The sequence below is a fragment of the Eptatretus burgeri genome, chromosome 9, assembly GCF_056783735.1.
Source record: "Eptatretus burgeri isolate ZD-2024b chromosome 9, Ebu_testis_v1, whole genome shotgun sequence".
Classification (NCBI taxonomy): domain Eukaryota; kingdom Metazoa; phylum Chordata; class Myxini; order Myxiniformes; family Myxinidae; genus Eptatretus; species Eptatretus burgeri.
This window is the reverse complement of record NC_140969.1, coordinates 70,978,711-70,998,115: the sequence shown is the minus strand read 5'-3', so window position 1 is coordinate 70,998,115 and position 19,405 is coordinate 70,978,711. Positions and strand designations below refer to the sequence as shown.

Below are 19,405 nucleotides of genomic sequence, written 5' to 3'. Positions count from 1 at the left end.
CCCTATGTTCGTTCTCTCCCTCTCTCCTCTCTCCTCTCTCCTCTCTCCTCCCTCTCTCTCTCTCCTTCTCTCTCTCTCTCTCTCTCTCTCTCTCTCTCTCTCTCTCTCTCTCTCTCTCTCTCTCTCTCTCTCTCTCTCTCTCTCTCTCTCTCTCTCTCTCTCTCTCTCTCTCTCTCCTCCCTCTCTCTCTCTCTCTCTCTCTCTCTCTCTCTCTCTCTCTCTCTCTCTCTCTCTCTCTCTCTCTCTCTCTCTCTCTCTCTCTCTCTCTCTCTCTCTCTCTCTCTCTCTCTCTCTCTCTCTCTCTCTCTCTCTCTCCTCTCTCTCTCTCTCTCTCTCCTCCCTCTCTCTCTCTCTCTCTCCCCTCTCTCTCTCTCTCTCTCCTCCCTCTCTCTCTCTCTCTCTCCTCCCTCTCTCTCTCTCTCTCCTCCCTCTCTCTCTCTCCTCCCTCTCTCTCTCTCCCCCCTCTCTCCCCCCTCCTGACGATGGTTGTGACATGATTGGTAGACATCAATCCATCTCCTCTTGCACTTGTGCTAAGTAGAGGTTACTGGCAGTCGGACACTACCCACCTTTGTGATGCATAACAAACAAAATTGTACGAAATAACCTGCTAGTGTTTCAGTACTAAACTATACTAAATAACTGACTGAAGACAACCCACCACCTTTGCATTCTATTCACGATCTCTCAGTGCCACTTACACAAAATTGAAATGATTCGCCAGCATCCCGATAACAATAGTACTTAATACACGGGTTGGGGAAAATCTCATGACCCAGAGTGTTGTTAAACGAAGGTTAAGAATGTCCAGTGGAGAAATCGTCAGAGTATAAAGGAACCTGGGGTCACGGCATCATGAGGCAAGTGCTCAGAGCACAAAGTCCATTTTAGGTTCGGTTAACTGACAATATATGGACGTTTAGCATCCTTACGCCAACGCAGGGTCGTGGACCAATATTTACGGTGCATCGGTCCACTTCTCTACTCTGGCGGTGTATCCGTTAAATCCATGTCACTACATTTTTATGCAACTCATTTGTTCACTTCTGGGTTTGGGCTGCTGTTTCCTGTTGAGCTTGCTGGTGAAAGACTGGACTAACGGCAAGAGTTGTGTGTGCAGTCTGTGTGTGGGTGGAACATATTGTCGGTATTCTGGGAGTTGTCTTTTGTCTTGGCGATGGCTGACAGCCGCATTGCTCTTCGGCTTTTGATGCAACTGCTGATCCAGTTTTATTTGGATGTTAAATTCATTCTCGTTTCTCCTCCTTTTCACAGACTCCAAGGTTTAGTGATTTGAGCTTTCGTAAATTATGTTATGTTGTGTGTATGTGTGCACTGGCCCTTTACATGTTGGCTTGGAGATGGCTCTGGTTCACATAGGTCCACCGCTTCTACCGTCCTGGCCAATCCAAACGGCTCCTCTTGAGCCGTTCTTTCGACAGGGTTCGAGTTGAGCGACATTTTAAAGACCGATTGAAGGTTTGCCTCATCGCTTGCATTCTGGTCACTTTGGATGACGTCTTGTTAAGTTCTTGAGAGTGTCGTCGGAACATTTCAAATGCAATTTGATTTGCTGTGACGTTGTGGAATTTGTTTGCAGCTCACTCGAGGAATTTTGTAAGCACAATGGATTCCTTTGAGGTCCGCACGCAACTGTGCTTTGCATTTGACACCGAGTTGGCTCAGTCTGTTTGGTTTGCATAGTTTAAATTTCTGGCCTGTTTGCACGTTGGTCACACATGTGAACAGAGCAGCTTCCCGGTGAATGCAAATTGTTGGTGCGATGTTTTGTTGTTGCTGTTTAATGTGGTTGTTGTAACTCGTGCTCTAAACACACGTGCACACATCATGAGATGGATTCGATGATCATCGGAATGTGCCTGTAGTCGAAAGAAAGATTCAGATTTTTTTTTTTTACATCATCAGTGAGCTTAATTAATAAACAGTTTACGGTGCTTAATAATTAATTCCTTACCAACTTTAGTGTTAGTAAAAACTGTAATATAGATTTGTTCTCCTGGTAAAAAAAAACAACAAAAAAACTGGTTCCATTTGATTGATTAACCTTTTAGTTCAGTGAGGATATATGGGTACCAATTAATTATCAGTACACTTTGATGAAAAAAAAAATTTGATCATGTTGGAATTTGTCTTTCAATTATGACAAATTTCCACATTCTCACTGTCTCTCCAAATCCAACTGGCAAAAATATGTGAATACGAGAAATACCGTCGATTGAGAGATGTAGGGTTCATACCATGTACTGTTCGTAAATTCTAGCGTCGGCCAGGGCTACATGTGCATCTAAATTATAATTTGCTCGAATAACCATTACTGCAGCTTTTTAATGGTGCCAATTACTCATACCTCCTGGGATTGGCTGCGGAATGTTTTTGGCCGAAGTTATTCATGAACTGGCTGGCCAGACTTGATGTTTAGAATCAAAGCAAGTTTTTTTTTTATTATTAACCTCGTCAGAGGAGAGGGTATTGCATTTGGGTCTGTTTCTCTGTTTGTTACTTGCTAAATAGAAGATTTTTCAAGTATATTGGTCAATTTTGTTATTGTCTGTTTGTCTGTCTGTCTGTTTATCGCCTACAGGTCAAAATTTCAAACTGATCTTCATGAAACTTCATTGAAAGTTGCAGAGGTAGTCTCAACTGAGAATCCTACTGATTTTGAGGTCAAAGGTCGTCTTAAGGTCGAATTTCTAAAATCATCATTTTTCATCCGATTGCCTTGTAATTGAACCAGGTTAGCATAGTCCATCACTGAATTAGGAAAGTAACTATTTTTGAGGTCAAAGGTCAACTCAAGGTCATCCTTCTAAAATCATGAATTTTTTTTCTGAAAAATCGTCACTTTTCATCCGATCGATTTGAAAGTTAAACTGCAATTTCATAGTGTATTACTGAATTTGGAAACCAGCTATTTTTGAGATATAAAGGTCAAAGGTCAACTTGAGGTCAAACTTCTAAAATCAATTTTCAACTGAAAAATCGTCTATTTACATACGATGAACTTGAAATTTGAACAGGATTTGCATAGTCCATCACTGAATTGGGAAAGCAACTATTTTTGAGGTCAAAAGGTCAACTCAAGGTCAAAGTTCTAAAATCATCAAATTTACATCTGATGGACATGAGCTTTGATTAAGAGTCAGTTTTAATCTTAATGAAATGGACAATTTGATGTGTCCATGGCAACCTTTGGAGAGGGGGGGTGGATTTTGCAACTATTGTGCTCTGCTCGACATCTTTTTCTTGTTCGTCTGCTTGTTACTTGTGAAAATTGAAGATTTTTCAAGTATATTGGTTGGTTGTGTGCGTTATTCTGTTTGTCTGTTTTTATGTTTATTGCTGAGAGGTCGCAATTTTAAGTTGATCTTCACGAAACTTCACTCCATGGTAGACTTCATCATAAGCAAGAAGCCTATTGTCTTTGATGCCAAAAGGTCAACACAGGCTAAAAATCAACAAATTTGCCGAATTTCTAAAATCCTCATTTTTCGTCCGATTGACTTGAAATTTGAGGAGTTGTTGCATATTTGGTCATTTAATTCAACCACCAATTATTTTTGAGGTCAAATTTGATTTTTGGATTTTGCAAGTTTCGTGCTCTGCACGACGTCTTCTTGCTTCTTTCTCCGCACAGAACATTAGTGTTTTTCTCTGCAACCGCTTGTTGGATTGAGACGAAATTTTCACCAAAGGAGCGACTCCTCATGTTGAATGCTTTAATGATCGTTCATGTGGTGTGGTGGTCATGTTGGAAAAAAGGAAAAACTTTGGACCTCTGTATTTCTGAAACCGCACCAAGGCAAAAGTTGAATCTTGGCATATGGCAAGTACTCCTCATGGGGAATAAGTGATTAAAAAAAATGATGTCATAGGTGCCTTTGTCATGACATTATAATTGCATACACAGAATGCTACATCCGATCAGTATGAAAATTTTTGATTGTCATCTATGGATAAATTGGTCCACGGAAAAAATTTGATGACATAATTCATCAAGTGGTTCAGCAGCCATCGTTTTTTTTTTTTTAAACCTTCAAAAATCTCCTTCTCTGAAATGGCTAAACAGAGGCGAAACTTTACATGTATGACCGCTTATTCATGAAAAAACAACACGTTCACACATATGACGTAGTAGAGCACATGGTTTGGCAGCCATATTGGATTTACTCTAAAACCTATAAAAAATCTTCTCCAGAATGGCTGGAAAGATAGAGCGGGAAACCACACAAATGTTCCCCAAGGCCTGTGGATACCAGGGTGTTCAGCAATAATTGATAGGTCACATGGTCTGGCAACCATATTGGATTGAGCAAAAATCTTTAAAATATATATATTTATCTTGAAGCACTTCATCAATCGATGTGAAACTTCACAATTATGATGGGAAATATATGTTTTAAATTTCAATCGAGTGAGACATGGTCTGGCAGCCAGAATTATCTAATTTCTTGATCTGGGTTGTTTTTTATTTTATTTTTTGAATAAGGCTCACTTGGCTGTGCCTGGATGGCTTTGAGGGCAGAGGAGTAGCAGCTGAAATATGAATCCTATCCAGGTTCCACCTGATGACTTCATCTTTACTTTTTGTTTGTTTGGGTTCCTTGTGATTACTCCAATGCAGGACTGTACCTATTTGGTCTTCCATTTGATTTGAATTGAATTCATTTTAATCCCATTATAAATTCAATTGAATAATAATGAACGTCATGGGTCAGGGTCAGGTGTCCGATCAAAGCGGGACTTCTTGGTACCCGGTCATCATTGCCAGTAGTTAAAAAGTGGCAGTTCTAGTTATGTCTCTTATTAACTATGTGACACACCAGGACACAAACACCACACAAAACAACTTGTGGTGAGAGGGTCTGCAATCTCTGATTGGTCTTTTTCTTGTTTTGTTTTTTTTTTGGTAGGAATTTGTAATTGGATCAGTGTGCTGGTGTCAATAACTTCCCGACTCTTCGTGAAAGACACCGTGGTTTGATGTCTATCCAAGGGACGGCACATACATTAATTCCTTACCCTGCTTGTGAAACACCAGGATGATATTGGTTGGGATTCAAACACAGGCCGAACAGGTTAGAGGCATTGAGACTTTTGTGGTCAAGTCAGTCTTTTGGGACTGCCACTAGTAACATGTAACCCAGTGCTACCTGCCTCATGGTTGGGTTGTCGGCGACTAAACGGACACCCCTCACTGGCTTTTCTCGTGGGGGGTGTGACTGTGGCACCCTGCCCGGACAAAAAAACAACACCTGGCAAAGGGCAGATGAGCTCCCTTTAGGAACCACCAGCCATCCAGTACAGGGATGGTCTCTCCTAAAAAACACCCAATAGGGTAGGAAAATTTATTTTTCTACCTGGCCTAGTTACCCCCTCCTGCACAGTGGTCCTGTGAAGAGGTTTCCCTATTTCATGACAAGGTGAAGGTTTTGCCAGTTTTCCTCTTCTTCTTTTACTTTAAGCTTTTTACAAATATTGGCTTTCAGCCCTGTTTCGGGTGAACTTCAATGAAAAAACAAAGGTACTTAAATGTGTGCACACCTTGAGGTTACCTGCCATGCCAAATTTGCTGTAATAAATACTCTGAAATAGTGATTACCCCAATGATGATTTGTACATTATTTACAAATAAAAATCACATATTCTAACCTAAAATAATAAAGTGTAACTCTTACTTTAGGAAGTGTACTCGTCACTGCAATGGTAAGAAAAATTCCCATTTTCCACACATTTGCTCTCAGTTGAGTAATCCATGAAGAGTGTATTTTAGTGATGTTCATTTATGGACAAATAAGTGCACTGTACCATGTGTAATATTATAATGCCATACTTCAGGGGGCAGATCCAGGATTTTTTGAAAAGGGGAGGGGGGGTGAGGCATCCAGAGATAAAGGGAATGGGTGCACACTCTCCCAGATACGATGAGAGTGAAGCCACAAAACATGTGGGAAGCTTTGGGATTTTCATTGCTCTCTGGTGCACTCCGAGCATCTACTAACCACTTTCCATCCCTGATTTCTCACAATGGCTCGTCCTCCCTTCTGGACTTGGTAATGAATAATTTTCTTACAAATGAGATCCATGAGTCTCCTGTTCCTCTTCTGCCCCAAAATGTTCATCTGTTCATGTGCTTGTGAGAGTCAACATCTCTCTGGCTATAGTCAGAGTGCTGTAGAGTCTGGCAGGTCACGCAAGCTGCCCTCTCATGTCAAGACTAATCCTTCAGCTGCACCTCTCCAGTTATTACACTGCCTGGGAATCCTTCCACACAAGCTTGCTTTCCTATATATATATATATATATATATATATATATATATATATATATATATATATATATATATATATATATATATATATATATATATATATATATATATATATATATATATATATATATATATATATATACCATCTCGTCTGCAGTTATCATACCTATCCTCTCGCCCGTGGTACACAGAATCCTGTGGTGAGGCAGTTTCCTTCAAACATCCAGCCTTCTCTTCCTGGAAGGCAAATCCGACCAAAGGCAACTTCAGATCATTCCACAAAGCCCGGAACAAGTGTGTGTGTATGTCATGAAAGCCAGAAAACAACATCTGGCCAACCTCAAGGGTGAACTCTCAAACCTCTCTCTCCTCTTAAACCTGGTGGCACCTTTTCATGTCAGTCTCTGGAGTATTATCCTTCCCCACCATCTCTTCCCTCACTTCAAAAGACACCACAGCTGCTTGTGAGAAGGCTGAATGCCTCAATTCTGCATTTGCTTCCAAATATTATGTCATCAACCCCTTGCTCTCGGTACCCATCCTTTCCAGTCACACCCAACTGCTCCGAGACTCTGTGTCTTTTGCACAACAGAAGGTGGACAAGTTTCTGACAACCATCGAATCTGACTCTGCCACTGGACCAGACAGCATCAGCTCACGTGTGCTAAAAACTTGCTCTGCACCATTTCATTTCCCATATATTATTTGCCCGAGGTCATCTTCCATCTTCTTGGAAATCAGCCATCATCACTGCATTACATAAAAAGCTGCAAAATCCGATCCTCTCAACTACAGACTGATCAGCTGACTTCCAATCATCAGCAAGGTCATGGAATCCATCATCGCAGTTGAGATGAAATCCTTCCTTTTCTCCACCAACCTCATCTCAGACCATCAATTCGGTTTCAGACCAAGTCACTCTACCTTGGACATGCTGCTTCTACTCATCCAATAATGTATGAAAGCCCTCAATATCAGATATGAGATCAGGGTGGTCTCTCCAGACATATCTCGAGCTGTCGATACAGTCTGGCATCCTGCCTTGCTCTCGAAACTCTTTGCCGAGAGTATCCAAGCTCAACTCTACACATGGATGACTGACTTGCTCGACTCGCGTAGCTGTGTGGCTCTCAACGGAATCCTTTCATCTCCTCTCCCTGCATTTTTCGAGGCACAGACCTATTCCTGATCTTGATTAATGATCTCTGACTCTCCGGAAAACCCCCTTTATATATTTTCTGATGATGACTCCACCCTCTGTCATGACATGCCTCATCCTTCAGGCAGGCAGGCTGCAGCCTTTCTTCTCTTCAGACCTTAAAAAAAAATCACAAGCTGGTCAAACACTTGGAATATTATGTCTTTCAATCTCTCTCTGAAAGGACCGCCTGGTAACCCTCCAATCTACTTTCTTAACAATCGTGTTGAGGAAGTTCAATCACTCAAACTGTTGGGTCAGCCATGAATTTTCTTGGGCAAACTACGTTTATAAGTTGGCCTCCAAAGCCAATCAACAACTGGGCATCCTTCATCATTCAAGGTCTCTCATTGGCCAATCTGAACTTTTGACAACTTACAAGGCCTTCCATTCACAGCTTTATGAGAATATCTCTCTCTCTCTCTCTCTCTCTCTCTCTCTCTCTCTCTCTCTCTCTCTCTCTCTCTCTCTCTCTCTCTCTCTCTCTCTCTCTCTCTCTCTCTCTCTCTCTTTCTCTTTCTCTTTCTCTTTCTCTTTCTCTTTCTCTTTCTCTTTCTCTTTCTCTTTCTCTTTCTCTTTCTCTTTCTCTTTCTCTTTCTCTTTCTCTTTCTCTTTCTCTTTCTCTTTCTCTTTCTCTCTCTTTTGGGCCCTCCCTTGCCCTTCTTGATCCCATGGAATGCAAAGCCCTCAAAATCATTGGGATATTGGACGATGAAGCGGAGTGTCGAAGCTTGTTGTTTTCACATTGCAAAGCGGTCGGTGGTCTCTCTCTATTCTACCTCCTCCTTTTTGGTCTTATACCCTCTGCCCTTTCTTAGCTCTGTCCCTTCCAGGTTTCTACAGGGCACACATTGTCTGCCAGTTACCCTCTTCTTGTTAAAGTCCCAAAATCCAAGGTCACAAATTATCTCCACTCATTAGTTCCTCTTTTCTCTCACCTGTGGAATCAACCTCCCCAGTCTGTTGAGTCCCATTTTTCCCTCCAGGGCTTCAAGACACCTGTTCATCCACCTTCCATACTCATGATCACCTGTACCCCCAAATGATCCCATTCCAAAGCACTCCGTTTTTTGAGTTTATTGTGATTTTTTTCCCCCTCTCCCTCATCTCTTTTTGTTTATTATTTGTCGGTTGGTTTGTTTCTTTTCTGTTTCACCCCCCCCCTTCCTCTTCCTCTTCTTGCTTTGCTTCATTACCTCCGCCACTGAATGTGGACGGAGGTTATGTATTCACCCGTTTGTCTGTCTTTGAGCAGGATATCTCAAAACACTGTGGACAGATTATGAAAAAAGCTTGATGTTGGTGACAAGAACAAGCAGATTTGATCTTGTTATGTCCGGATACAGATCAGTCGGAAATAAAACGTAAAATGTTCATCCTGGCGGAGGTATGCGCTCTACCGCGTGCCGTTCAAGTTCAGCTTGTGTGCAGCTTCTTCACCCCCATACGTCCTTCTCCCCCTTCCCTTGATGTCGCTCTCACTTCTATTCTGATGTTGGTGCTTCCCCCTTGCCATTTTGTTCCTTTCCATTCCGCTCTAGCTCTTCCACGAGCCTCGATCATGTACGTTTGTTTATTTATATTTTAATTATGTTTTTGCCTTTTGGGGGATTTGGTCATGATTTGTTTTATTCCCTTCCCCCCCTCCCAAAGAGTGGGGGTCCAGACCCCCAGGACCCCCCCTAAATCCACAGGTGCATGATATGTTTATTTGAAATAAACTCGGTGCTGGGTTTAAGTTTTCAAGCTGCAAGTGCGTGTCCCAGTGTCATTTCACAAAAGTCTATGATATCATGTATCATTGGTTAACATTGCACCATCATTTGGTCTCAGAAAACCTGCCTTTCCTGTCTCGAACCAACACCATGGACAATGGCACAGATCTTCCGAGGGCAAGCATCAACAGCAGTCAGGAGAAGAGTGACCGCAAGCAAAAGCGCTATACGGTACGACTGTCTGTCCACATTCTGTGTTCACATCCCTGACGATGGATGTTTAGCTTGGGCATTAGGGTGGTTGAGGCGAGGGGGTGGGGGGGGGATTGGGAAGTGGATCTCTACACTAGAATTTAAGAATATGAGAAAAAGGGGGAGGGGGGTAGGGCTCTTCACCAGCATTTGGGAACAGAGGAAGGGAGAGTAGGGCTCTACAACTGCATGAGGAGCAGGAGAGGAAGGCATATGGTAGGGCCCTATGGCAACATAAGGAACATGAAGTGGGGGGGGGGGGTAGGGTTCTACACCAGCATGAGTAACAAGAGGGAGGGGTTAGGTTGCTACACTGTATAGTACTAGGAACAGGAGAGGAGGTTGGAAGTTGAGGGGGGGGAGGTCGGTAGGGCACTACACCAGTATTAGGAACAAGAGAGGGATGGTATTTAATTATTTTTTACCTCGTATAAATGAATGCTGCCGTGCTTTATTTGAACCCACACCCGCACACTGCACAAGTTGCACATAAAACATAGATTGTTGCTTCAAAGGCAATCCCCTCGAAATGTGGAATTAGTATTTCCCTGATTCAACAAATCTCCACCATTGACCATCTGGTGTAACCTCCTCCACTAACTTCGGCATCGAACATGTCAATACGCCGTTCGTGCAACTGATTATACATACCCCCTGCTCTGGGCCCTTCAACAATCGGCAAAGTGGACAAAATTACTCTGGGTTGTTGTTCGTTGGATGAAATGCTGACTCGGTTTAACTTGTGTATCATGGTTTCCAGTAATATCGGCCGTTTTGAAATGCCCTCCTGGATACCGGAGTTTTTGTTTGTGTTCATTATGATCTGAGGCCCGGATCGTTTCATTTCCTGCCAAAATGTCTGATGTAATAAACTCTTACATTCACTGAGCATGATGTTGTTAAATTGGGTTTGACGAGGTGTGCATGTTGTTTGTTTCAGGTGTACAAGGTTGTGGTGAAAAACAGCAACCAGTCGTGGTTTGTTTTGCGGAGGTATACGGAGTTTGACAAACTTTTTAGCACGGTGAGCCTACACCGCCTGCGTCCGTGGCGTGCACACAAACATGGTTTAATGGCAAGGTCGAGTTCATGACACAAACCCTCAGAACAGCCTCGAAGGTCATGTTAAAAATGACAAATCATAAATCCCCTCAAGGACTTTACATCCGTGGAGGAACCTAACTCCACCATGACATTCTCACAGGGAAGCCGAGGCAGGATGTTTTGTGATTGTTGTTCCCATGGATAACCTTTCCCTCGAGTGGAAAACTCTCATGCGCCTTTCATTGGTGCTCGCGACTCAATCCTGTTTTGGAGACGAGTCTCGACATGCTTGGTCTGAGTGTGTAAAAAAAAAAAAAAGGTATTTTGTCATCAGAAATCATCATAAAAACTGCCCTGCCATAAATCCGGAACTGCTTCTCATCCTTGTTTATGCACATATGTGTTTGCCTGGCCTCTGAGCTGCCTAGCCTGGGTTTGAGTCCCAACCCGGCTATAAACTACCTTTACTGTCTTTTCCAGGCAGGGTCGTTCATCAATGTATGTGCCGTCCCTTGGATGGTTGTTCAGCCGGGTGTCCCATCTGCCGGCATTAGTTGGTGGACGTTAAAGATCCCGTTAAAGATCATTCGCGAAGAGTAGGCGAGATATTGCTGACACCCTGAACAAATTCTAAATTCCTGCCCTAACCTGCAGAGGGTGTTGCATCATTGGCACAGCCACACTCTCAGCCAATGATGCAACCCCACAGCCTTGTGCTGTATCTGAAAGAAGAAGGCATGTGCTTCAGTACCTTGTTTTAGGAACCTTGTTCCTAAAACCTCCTTCTTTCACCTCCTAAATTAGTGACTTTAAAATATCTAATTGGGTTGCTGTCCGATGCTTCAAGGTTGATGTGGACTTTTTATTCCAGAAAATAAAAAGGACAAGGTAATCTCATGGTACATGAGCACACTTGTCCTCGTGATGTGGTCGTAGCCCGACGTCATCTGTGCAGAAATCTTTGGAACGGGTACGCAGCCATTTCAGGTCACGTGTTCCTCATTTGTGAAACTGTTTCCACTCAAATGTTCTCCAAATGATCCGAATAGGTGAAATCACAAGGTGACATACGCAGACTCTACGGGGGTTGATTTATAACTTCCCAACTCATCCCGATGAGAATAATAGTGCACCAACTTGCCATTCAAGGGCGTTCATTCTCTTGCACCTGGGGCACGATACCTGGCCATCATCTGCGCATTGCATGACTCACTTCATCGAGTAACAAGTCACCGTCATGGCATGAAATGATGCGTTCTCACGTTAGAGACATTTTGTTTGAACTCAACCGTTGTGGTCCCAAAACGATGTTGTCAGAAGCTTTTCAGCAGAGGGCTGAACCTTGAATCTTTTTGGACGGGGACGAACAATGTCTGTACTCCATGATGGATTCTGATGTCATCGTGTGTCACATTCTTCAACAAGAACCGCACTCGGGAGAGCACACACCTTCGCCAGGTTGAACAGTTTATGTTTTGTATCCCACTGATAGGCCGGATCTGCATCCAGATTTTAACCCAAATCTAATCGGCTTGTTCTTGTCACCGACCCAACTTATCCCACCAAATTTTGTCAAAATATATCCGCAACTTTAAAATATCGTGCCATATACCGTTTTTGGCCCCATCTCTCAGTGGTGAAGAATCACTTTTTAAAAAAATCTCTCATTCAGATCCAGATCCAGATCTTCACCAAAATTGAATTGAATCATCCTTTTCATCACTCAACCTGTCCAACAAGTTTCATCCGAGTCCGTTCACAACCTTTTGAGATATCCTCTTCAAAGACAGACAAGCAGACAGGGGTGAAAACATAATCTCCGTCTAGGTGTCCGCCTTCGGTGGTGAAGGTAATAAATTGTCTCCCCCCCCCCCCCAGTAATGTTCCAGTCTCTCTCTTTCAATGGCTACGCAAGTTACTTATTAAATGAAAAAAGTCCTTTTGTCCACACCTCGCGGGGTCGTTCGGGTGGAAACTCAAAATCATAATTGTATTGAGGTATTTATGAAACCTCCCACCCACCTTCGAACATCCGTGGGATCCCAAAACGTTCCACAGAAGGTTTAATGAGGCTAGCCCCAAAACTGAGGGACTAGTTCTGGGACAGATGGACAGACACTCTTGCTTTATAATGTAGATCTATCAATATAATTTGTCATCTGTCTGTCTGTATATACGTTCGCGTTTCTTTGCAAACATCACTGAGCCAACAATCACATTTGGTACAAAGACCAAATCTGACCCGGGGATTGTCCTTCGGGCATTTTCATCTTTAAAGACTCTTTAAAGACTCTTTAAATTCAAACTCTTTAAAGACCCATTAATATACCTCCAATACCCTGAAGACCCCAAACACCCTTTAGATCCTTTAAAGGCCTGGTCACACCTTGACGTTTTAGCCAGCGATGGCAACGTATTAAAATGTATGTAAAACGCTGGCTTACGTTGAACTTTTGATGTTTTTTTTTAAAGATTCGGACGTATTCATAGCGACTTGGTCTTATGTATAACGCATTGGTAATGGACACAGAACGTTTCGTTGTGTTATAGATAACTTATACCAACGAATGCTGAACCTGTTGTCAGCCTACACAACCGATGCCCAACGATAGTCTAACTTAGGCATAGCGCGTTGCACGCATCGCCGACGATGTCGTGACGTAGCCTATTAAAAGGCTGACGCACAACGGTTCGAATCATAACTGCCGTAGAAATGGAAGTGTCAACATCGCGGTCACACCTTGGCGATCTTGCCAGCGTATGCCGACCTAAGAAAAATGTGTCTAAAACGTTGGGGAACGTCAAATACGGTATGAGTAAGTTTGGTATACGTGAGTAGAACACTAAAGTACGCAATCATACGTCGTAGTAAGTAGAGTACGTCAATAAATTTTAAACATGTTCAAAATTTTTGGACGTACTCGGCATATGACACACGTTCCGCATGCGATGGGGATAAGTTTTACACACGATATGTGGACGCTTACACACGTCCACAAAGGCTACTTATAAGCTACTCATAAGTCGAAACACGTCGCGGTAATGTCTTTTTTTACGCAAAACTTATTTCTAACTTATGTTTGACGTGCTTTGAACCAATTCTTTACGTAGTCCCAACACACATCGACGTATGTAGACGTATTCCAATGACGTCTTCCGGTCGACAAAAAAAAATAAATGAACGTGTTTCTAGCTTACAACTGCCATATAAAGACGTGTTCCCAGCGGTTTGGGGAATTGGTATATAAAAATGGTGTTCATAAAAGGGGAACCCAACAGTGTTTTTGAGTCCTTTTAGAGTCGATGTCCATGTCAACAGTATCAGTATTAGTATTAGTATTAGTAGTAGTTTGTTCATGTTGGCAGTAGTAGGTGAGTGTGAGGGGGAGGGTGTGGGTTATGATGGATCGTCCTTGCGTCCGCGTGTCCACGGGTAGGAGACATCTTTTCACCATTGTTCGAAGTTCTTCGCGGCTAATTTTTTATGGGGCTTTTTCAACAATGAGCTATGGCTTGTTTTTACGATTTAGGTCTATTCATAACGGGTTGGACAAATGCACAATGAACTAATAATGTGCATAGAGCGCTTTGATTACTTATAGATACGATATACCAATGAATAGTTATCGTGAAGCCGGCGTTCACAAACTATGCCCAACGATAGCCTAACTTATCCATATCGTGTGGCAGTTTATCTTTGCTGGTGACGTAGGGTTTGCTATTCATAGGCTGCCACTCAACGATTTAAATGGCTGCATCTCCACTATTGAAAGTAGACGCTTGCACTCAACAATTGGATTTTTTTTACACTCAACGACTTTTAAACGGTACCACTCAGCTATTTTCATTGTTTACAATGAACGATTTAAATTGCTGTCACTCGCCTTTGTTTTTTGACGCTGGGGTTTTGAAATTTGAAGCATTTCTTCTGAACGTGTTAAAACGCTCAAACTTGACTATTTTAAATAGACGCTGCCGATGGACAATTGGAATCATAGCCAAGCTAGACATCGAAGTGTGAACATCCTCGTCATGCCGAAGAAAAGTTTGAAGAATGCTGCAAATAAGTGTCGTGGCCGTGGACGCTGACGCAAGGACGATCCATTATACCGACGTCTTTCAGCATATGAGTAACTTAAAAGTAACGTCTGTCGATGTGTGGCAACGATCGCGTAACGTGCCAACAACACGTTAATCATAGGTTAGAAATAAGTTTCGGGTACGCTAAACATTACCTCGGCGTGTCTCAACTTATGATTAACTTATAAGTAGCATGTGTTGACGCCTGTCAACGATCGCAGACCGTGCATACAACTTGTGGCCAGCGTAACGGAACGTGTGAGTCATACGCCGGCATACGTCGTGAAATTTCAAGCATGAAAAAATTTGAGGACAACCAAAAAGTACAACGTTTAAAGCCTACGTACAACGACGTATGGCAGTGTTTTTCAGCGTACTCTCAATGTTATCAAAACTTACCCATAACGTATTCAACGTGTGCCAGCGTTTTAGAAAAAAAAATTCAAAAATCGGCATACGTTGGCTAAAACGTCAAGGTGTGACCGGGCCTTAAGACCCCCAATAACATTAAGCCCCTTTCGACTCCAAAGACCCCAAAAATATTTAAGACCTTCAAGACCTCCAATACCCATAAGATTCTTGAGACCCTTTCATTTCTAAAGACCTGTAAGACCCTTTTGACTCCTAAGACCTTTAAGAACCCCCACATCTTTCAGACAGATTAGACAGCTTGGACTCTTGACTATTTTGAGCTTTAGACCACTTGGACCTTTTTAGAGCCTTTTTACTTGCTTGAGAGTTTAGACCCTTTCGACTTCTTTGACACTAACTACAATTGGAATGTTTCCTTTAGACTATCTCGAACATTTTAAGTGCACACCACACAAACATCTATAGCTTACTTACAAAACACAGACTATACATTTTTCAGAAAGTAATGCACAAACTCGACCCACCCCGAGTGTGGGTACTCTGCTGTCTATAATAATTAATTAATTAGTCAGGAGGCCGCAGGGGAAATTGCCGAGAGGCTTTTTTTTCACTTCTTTTTTTACAAGTTATGATGTACATGTACACTTTAATAGACACCCTGTGGGAAATTTATTTGTGGGAGGGAAGGGTGGAAGGGTAGAGGTGGGAGGAGTGAAGGGAAGGGGTGGGGTGGGAGTCTGGAGGCAGGGGAAGGGGTGGGGTGGGCGTTCATAGAGAGGGGTGATGTGGAATGAGGAGGAGGAGGGACCTGGCATTGCCCAGCAATGTCGGGTACCTTTGCGAGTATATAATATTGTTACGTTTGTTGGGGGGGGGGTAGATATTACTTTAGAACAGTTAGATATGTATAGGTTAGTATGCCCTATGTTTTAGAAGTTTATCCAATTTTGATGTATTAAGTAGGGGAATGTTAGCTTGAGGATTGTCCTGTTTAAATGTGCATCATACGAAGGGTGATGCGTTGTTCAGTAAATATCCAGGGTTTAAGGTGAAAGAATTGTACGTGAGAGCTTCTGTGAACCATGGGTGAGGCACCGCATGAGGGCTTTGGAAAGAGAGGGGAAGAGCTTGAAAGGGGTCATCGTGAAAGGAAAGAGAGAGAGAGAGAGAGAGAGAGAGAGAGAGAGAGAGAGAGAGAGAGAGAGAGAGAGAGAGAGAGAGAGAGAGAGAGAGACAGAGATAGACAGAGAGAGGCAGAGAGAGACAGAGAGAGACAGAGAGAGACAGAGAGAGACAGAGAGAGACAGAGAGAGACAGAGAGAGACAGAGAGAGACAGAGAGAGACAGAGAGAGACAGAGAGAGACAGAGAGAGACAGAGAGAGACAGAGAGAGACAGAGAGAGACAGAGAGAGACAGAGAGAGACAGAGAGACAGAGAGACAGAGAGACAGAGAGAGAGAGAGAGAGAGAGAGAGAGAGAGAGAGAGAGAGAGAGAGAGAGAGAGAGAGAGAGAGAGAGAGAGAGAGAGAGAGAGAGCGCAGAGAGAGAGAGAGAGAGCGCAGAGAGAGAGAGAGAGATTGATTTAACGCCTCCTAAAAAGGAGTTTTTCTTGGCCTCACGAGGTGAGAATTGGTTCGGACACAGAGCAGGACAGAGGTTGGTCGAGTCCTGAGAAAAATGGTTTTATGCTTCGGCTGCCTGTTTCGTCGTCCCTGGTCCTTACTATAATTCACAGACTGGTGTGTGTTTGTTTGTCACGCTACTCCCACAGTTCTGGGCTGAGTTCATCCAGACTTGCTACATAGGATCAGCAAGGTCTCAAATAGTGTATAGGGGTGTTGTTGTCTTTGCCAGTGGTCTCGGCGAGAGGGGGGTGGAAGACACAAATTCTTGATGTAAATATGTATCGTGTAGCACCACCTCCAGGTGGGCTAGGGTATTACAAGTCTCCACTATAACAGTGCAGTGCAGTATTCCTGTCCCCACATTTTCCAGTGCAGGAAGGTGTTTTGAATAATAAGCAGGAGGTATGTTTTTGCTTCATGTACATAACCCGGCTACTTTTTTCGGGAGTGATTGAAGTAGCTGTGTGTTGCCTATACACCACCTATATAAAGGTATGTGTCAGCAGAATGTGTTGCAAAGCATGCTTGGAACAAGATTGCCCGTAGGGTGGATACTCTGCTAGTGTGTGTGTGTGTGTGTGTGTGTGTGTGTGTGTGTGTGTGTGTGTGTGTGTGTGTGTGTGTGTGTGTGTGTGTGTGTGTGTGTGTGTGTGTGTGCGTGCGTGCGTGCGTGCGTGCGTGCGTGCACGTGCACGCATGTAAAAGCTTTACCCTAAGCCTCGAAACCTGTTTAAAAACACGAATACAACTGCACCCCACTGTTGTCTATTTTCAGCTCAAGAAAAGATTTCCACACATGGCATTGAAGATTCCTGCTAAAAGGATATTCGGGAATAACTTTGATCCAGGTAATAACAATGCAGACTATTTCATGTTGGCCTGTGTTCAGTGGCTGTTAGCACAGCAATTGGTCAAAGAACACCACCTTGAAAGGGGAAACTGGGCTTCATCCTGCCCCCATGCAAGTACAGCCAAAATCGATTTAACCTCGAAAGATTAAAGGTGGCGTCATCACCCACCTCTTGTGGGTGATGACGCCATTAGTGCCCAAAACTATTTTTTTAAATAAATAAATCGCAACTGGGACCATTCCGGTGTTTTTCATCTCGGATTCTTTATGGGATCATTATGGAGTTCAAATCTTTAGGTTTTTTTCCCCTTTTGATCGTGGAAGAAGTCATGTATAATGGCAACTGATTTGCACGAAATCATTATTTTCCTTAATCAGCATCAATTATTGTTGCACAACATGATATTCACTAAAAAATAGTTGCAAGCGTCCCCTTTACCATCCACGTGAGAAGGATCCAAAGTCTCATAAACAGTTGTGTGGCTGACTGCTTTACGTGGACTATATAGAAAGCCGGACATCCGGACTGAGTTACATATGTTTTACTGTACTCAGGAACCACTCGTATCAAAATACAAGCACAACACTCGTCGGGTCACGCACCATGTGATACACGCATTGGGATACGTACCAAGTGAGGAAATGCGCGTGGGGATGTGCTCTACGGCGTACCCGCACAGGGATGCCTTCTTCCAGCCATTGCAATATCCTCAAAAGTTGCATTCATTTTTTCCATTTCAGATTTCATCAAGCAGAGGAGTGAAGGATTAAACGGATTCATCCAGACGGTGATGTCCAACCCCGAGCTGTTCAAACTGTGAGTTTCAATGCAAGCTCTGTTTTGTTCTGATGCTACTGGTACGATATCAGATTATACATGCTTGGAATTTCAGGTAATGTTATGGTTCCACTGCCATTTTCACTGCAAACCAAATCTGATCGGTTTCTTGTAAGATGGCTCGATTGGGACCTCGTATAGGATAAATGTTCGTGACTCAACCGATGGCATTGGGCGTCATCGTTGAAGCGTTTACCTTCAGGAGCTGAGCCTGTAATTCTCCTTTGCTATTAATTATTTCAATGCATTTTTGTTAAGTGTTGAGCTCAGCTGGATTGTGGGAGTAATATCATATTATCGTTTTCGATCCTCGTGGAGGATCTCTAAGTCTTACTCACGTTGTTGTTCTTGTGGACTTTTTTGTTTCACAGCCTACAGTTTTCATCGAAACTTCCTGAAACTTGGCGTATATATGTAAAAATACCCTGCGCAGACAGTAACCTTTCCGATTTTGAAAATTCCTCCGAGAAAAAAAAGTTATGACGTCAAAATATCTCCACTAATGGAAATTGCCTAAAAAATTATCTCTGAAACTAGGCAAGCTTTTTGAACTCTGTTTGCGGAATCTTTCTTTTTTTGCAAGTTGGACCATTCCGGTGTTTGTGAGCCGGAACTCACCTAACAGCTCTGAACAAGTGTTGGGGTTTGGGTTAGGGTTAGGTTAGGGTTAAGATCATACCATCAGGGTATGAGCAGAGATGAATTACTGCACGTATGATATCACTATGACGTCATATCAATTTTTATGTCATTCCTATTTTTTTGACATTTTTTGTTTCACAACCCAGAGTTTTCATCGGATCTTCGTGAAACTTGCCATGTATATGCAGAATTCATTCTCTGAATTCGCCTTCATTCGCCTTCATTGCATCCATCAAAAATTGTGTTAAATCGCATCTCTGACCTAAAACTTTTAAAAACCACAGTTTGCGATGAATGTTCGCTTTCCATCAACCATTCTTTTTTTCCAACTTCAGTGCCAACTCACCCCCCTCACCCCTCACTCTCACTATCAAAGCAACCATCCCACTCTTCTCCCTCCAAGCCTCCCTCTCAGCTCTCTCAAAAATTCCCCGCTCACCTTTCTCCCACCTTTCATCCCCCTTACTCATCCTTCTGAAAATTGCCCCCCGTCTCATCCA

The 19,405-nt window shown here is 42.9% G+C and overlaps 1 protein-coding gene across 4 annotated transcripts in view; it reads left to right on the top strand.

The window, feature by feature from the left end:
- LOC147020320 (serine/threonine-protein kinase Sgk3-like) overlaps positions 1-19,405 on the top strand; it is a 90,573-nt gene that overhangs the window by 20,651 nt on the left and 50,517 nt on the right. For 3 of the 4 annotated variants that reach the window (XM_085895620.1, XM_085895618.1, XM_085895617.1), the window contains exons 2-5: positions 9,320-9,432; positions 10,394-10,477; positions 17,351-17,423; positions 18,167-18,242. In XM_085895620.1, coding sequence (XP_085751746.1) covers positions 9,352-9,432; positions 10,394-10,477; positions 17,351-17,423; positions 18,167-18,242 — 314 coding nt within the window. In that variant the 5' untranslated portion in view covers positions 9,320-9,351. Of the gene's footprint in view, positions 1-581; positions 1,480-9,319; positions 9,433-10,393; positions 10,478-17,350; positions 17,424-18,166; positions 18,243-19,405 lie in introns of those variants that run through there. The other variant, XM_085895619.1, reaches the window with a different exon arrangement.